This window comes from Kryptolebias marmoratus, linkage group LG5, assembly GCF_001649575.2.
Source record: "Kryptolebias marmoratus isolate JLee-2015 linkage group LG5, ASM164957v2, whole genome shotgun sequence".
Classification (NCBI taxonomy): Eukaryota; Metazoa; Chordata; class Actinopteri; order Cyprinodontiformes; family Rivulidae; genus Kryptolebias; species Kryptolebias marmoratus.
Window position 1 is genome coordinate 7,176,884 of NC_051434.1, and position 3,637 is coordinate 7,180,520.

The window sequence follows — 3,637 nt, forward strand, 5'->3', positions numbered from 1 at the left end:
ACAAAACAGTGGCAAAAAGGTCAAGGTTCTAAATTTTTAAACCTGATAATGGCTTCAACTTCAAAACACGATTTTTAATTTATTTTTCTGTTTGTTTCCACATTTAAAATGCTACATTGGAACTTTTGAAAACTGAAATTAGAGTTAAAATCAAATAAGAAGTCTACATCTTCTTCACTCGACATTCCAGTTTATTTTGATATAAGATTTTAATTTGGTCTCAAAGCAAAAAGACAAAATAATCCGCCCCGTGACTGTGCTAGACAGTAAAGATATATTAAGTATGATTAAAGATATCAAGGTATCCCACACACAACTGTGTTTGAATATCAGTCCAGCTCTGCAGTCAGGTTTATTACAGAAAAAGCAGATTTAATTATCTGCACAAAACATCCCTCCCTTTGTCCCAATGCAAGTATAGAAATGATCTACAATCATACACATGCAGCCTCCCCGAATAAACAAAAACGGTAAAAACAAATTTATACAAGCCACCTGCTTACACTAAAATTTTATCGTCTAAATTTACTGTGGCTGAAAATGATGTTTACAGACCTCACCCTGCAGACAGGAGCAGAGGCAGATCTTTGCCTGGAGACACACGGTGATTAAAAAAAAAAGCAGTCATAATCATTAAAGTGCTGCTTTCAGCAATTTTTGTTTTTTATTTCAAGACAAACTACCCTCACCTTAATTTGTTTGATGATGTTTGCCAACATGTGCAGTATAAACGAGCGGGCTGTAACGCTGCCATCAACTCTCCGTTTAATATGCAGACATATGCTTACGCAAATATAAATTCAATTTTTCTTGATAACCCTATTTGAAGATCGCCTCAGTGACCTTACAGCGCTTCAAACGGAGGGAAAGTAATAAACCGCAGAAGATTTCTGTCAGTAATTGAAGTTATAAAGATGACCTTGAACATTGCCTGTTTTATATTAATTCAGAAGCTGCTGTGATTAGTTTAAAATGAAATATAACCCGATTTAAACTCCTCCTCAGGTCAGTACTTTGCCAGCATAATGATCATCGTTGGGATGTCGGTGATCGCCACAGTGATCGTTCTACAGTATCATCACCACGATCCGAATGGAGGAAACATGCCAAAATGGGTGAGGCTGAGCTCAGACACTTTATCCTGATTTCAGACTCATTAGGAGGCGCGCGTCACGCTTTCTTCTTCTTAAAGCTGCGACCGGGCTTCCTGTTTCAGATGCGACGTGTCTCTTTTGTCAGTCTTTATTCCGGCGTTAGTAACAGTCTTCTGCTCTGCAACATTTTCATCCGTTCATTAGCGCACCGTGGGCCTCTCTGCCAGTTTCTCTTTTTATTCACCGATTTCCTTGGCTGTGACTCATACAGCAGTGTCAGTCTGCCTTAGTGTGTTCATCAAATGCCTCGCCGCAGACTACAGTGGGAGCGCATTTCAAAGCGCCCTGGATAAACGTGGGCGGATTCACTTCGACTCGCTCCCTATTTCTAGTTTTCCTCTGTTTAGCACCGAGAAAGAACGCCTCATTGTTACACAGAAGTTTTTATTTTTTTTAACGTGCATATTAAAAGAAACGTTGTAAACACGGACGAATGATCTGAAATTAAGACATTTCATTAACGAGTATGTTTCTCAGCAGACATATCAGACAACACTGTTCTGCATTTGTTTTTAAAAGGTTTCTACTTTAAATGCAGACGGAAAAAAAATGACAGGCTTTCAATAATTGATGAATGGAAGAGTTGGTTGGCTGCATGAGCATGCAAACGTTGTCTATATTGACACGTCTGCAAGGGCGTTCTGTTGATGAATTGCCTGTTCAAACAATCCAATGGCCAATTAACAAACTAATTGATGAGGTTCAGATTAGGGCATTGAGCGAGCGCAGTTCATAATTAGACTTTGCACAAAAACAACATCAGCAGTGGCAGCAACAGGAGCCGTTACATGACTTGTAAACTTAGTCTGCAAAGACTAATTGAGCAGTAATCTGAACATTAGCCCTCATTAGATGCCAGACACCCATCTGGATGCTGCTGGGCTAGTTTGTCCTTTAAGGGAGCTTTTTTCTTCTTTTTTGGATGAATAGAGTGAAACAGAAGTTTTATATATGAACTAATTTCCATTATTTTTATCTAAGCCCATAACGGCACTAAAGCGGTAATCACACAGTCCATCTCAGTAAGGCCACAATTTTAGTTAAAGGCTATATTTTCAGTTTCATCTCTGCAGGGAATCTAGCATGAGCAAAAAAATCTTCTCTGCCTCAGGCGCTTTAACTAGGCATCGCTCTTGCAAAGGTTTGCTACTTAGACGTTTGCAGTGGCAGTTTGGAACCAGAGAACCAAACCACGGAGGAAGGAGCTTTTTGTCCAGCTTAACTGAAGCTCTGAGCGGGCCAAGATGTGATGATTTCTCATATTTCCTGTTGCCCTTTCTCCTCTCTTTTCCACTGCAGGTGCAGCTGGTTTTGCTCCAGTGGGTCGCGTGGTTCCTGCGGATGAAGCGGCCGGGGGAGAACGACGACCCGGAGCGGCCCCCCTGCGCTCCCAACCTGCGCCGCTGCTCCTCGGGCTCGCAGAGCGGGAGCATTCCAAACCCCCCGGACCCCGCCCTGCACCCGCTGCACCCGCAGAGCCTGACGCCCCTCCAGACGGGCCCCCTTCACGCGGGGCACCCTCACCTGCACACCCAGTCCAGCGCTAACAACAACGGGAACCTTCTCTACATGGGCTTCCAGAGCATCGAGGACTCGTCCGTGTTGTCAGAACCTGTCCAGAGGAATAACATCTCCACGGGGCCCCCCCGAGTGGCGGGAAGTCCGCCTCCCCACCTGCCATCGCAGTTCTGCAGCTCGCCACCACCTCAGGATACTGTCGGGTGTCCCAGCACCGTCTCGAGTGGCGGGGGCTTTGGAGGTGGGCCCGGAGGACTAGGAGGGGGCTCGACATCAGGGATAGGAGACCCCCAGCTGCAGGCTATACTGGAGGAGGTGCGTTACATGGCAGACCGTTTCCGAGAGCAGGATGAGACCGAGAGCATGGCCGACCAGTGGAAATTTGCGGGCGCTGTGATCGACCGCCTGTGTCTGGTGGCGTTTAGTGTTTTCAACATAATTTGCACCATCTCAATCCTCATGTCTGCTCCGAACTTTGTGGACGCTATTTCCAAGGATTTTGTTTGAAAGCAAAAACAAACAAAAAAAAAAAAGAAAAAAGAAAGAAGAATAAAAAAAAAAGAAAACCAGAAGAGGAGAAACATGTAGGAACGATTGAAGAAAATTAAGTATAAAATGTAGAACAGAGCGGGCACTGATCCAAGAAAACACAATTTCCAGCAAACTGTAAGTTCTGTGATTTGTGATTGCACGGATCTGGGAAATGGAAAGAAACTAATGGTTTTCTTTGCAATACATTCTGTTTTGTACCCAAAAAAAGAAGAAAACAGATGATAAAGGGAACACAGAGTGAAGTTTAAATGAAATTAGGGTCCGCAGGGTGATTTATCAGATCCTTGACAAGGTGAAATGGATTTTTGTGGCCAATTCCAAGAGTTTTCTTCAAAATTAAAGGGAAAGATGAGTCAAAAAGGGTTTAGAAACAGAGGATTTAGTCAAATGCAACCTGAGGTAAGGATCTTGAA

The 3,637-nt window shown here is 43.5% G+C and overlaps 1 protein-coding gene across 1 annotated transcript in view; it reads left to right on the forward strand.

The window, feature by feature from the left end:
* Positions 1-3,239, forward strand: part of chrna11 (cholinergic receptor, nicotinic, alpha 11) — a 15,114-nt gene extending 11,875 nt beyond the window's left edge. The window contains exons 9-10 of the mRNA XM_025007424.2: positions 1,006-1,115; positions 2,454-3,239. Coding sequence (XP_024863192.1) covers positions 1,006-1,115; positions 2,454-3,179 — 836 coding nt within the window. The 3' untranslated portion in view covers positions 3,180-3,239. The remainder of the gene's footprint in view (positions 1-1,005; positions 1,116-2,453) is intronic.
* The last annotated feature ends 398 nt before the right edge of the window (positions 3,240-3,637 follow it).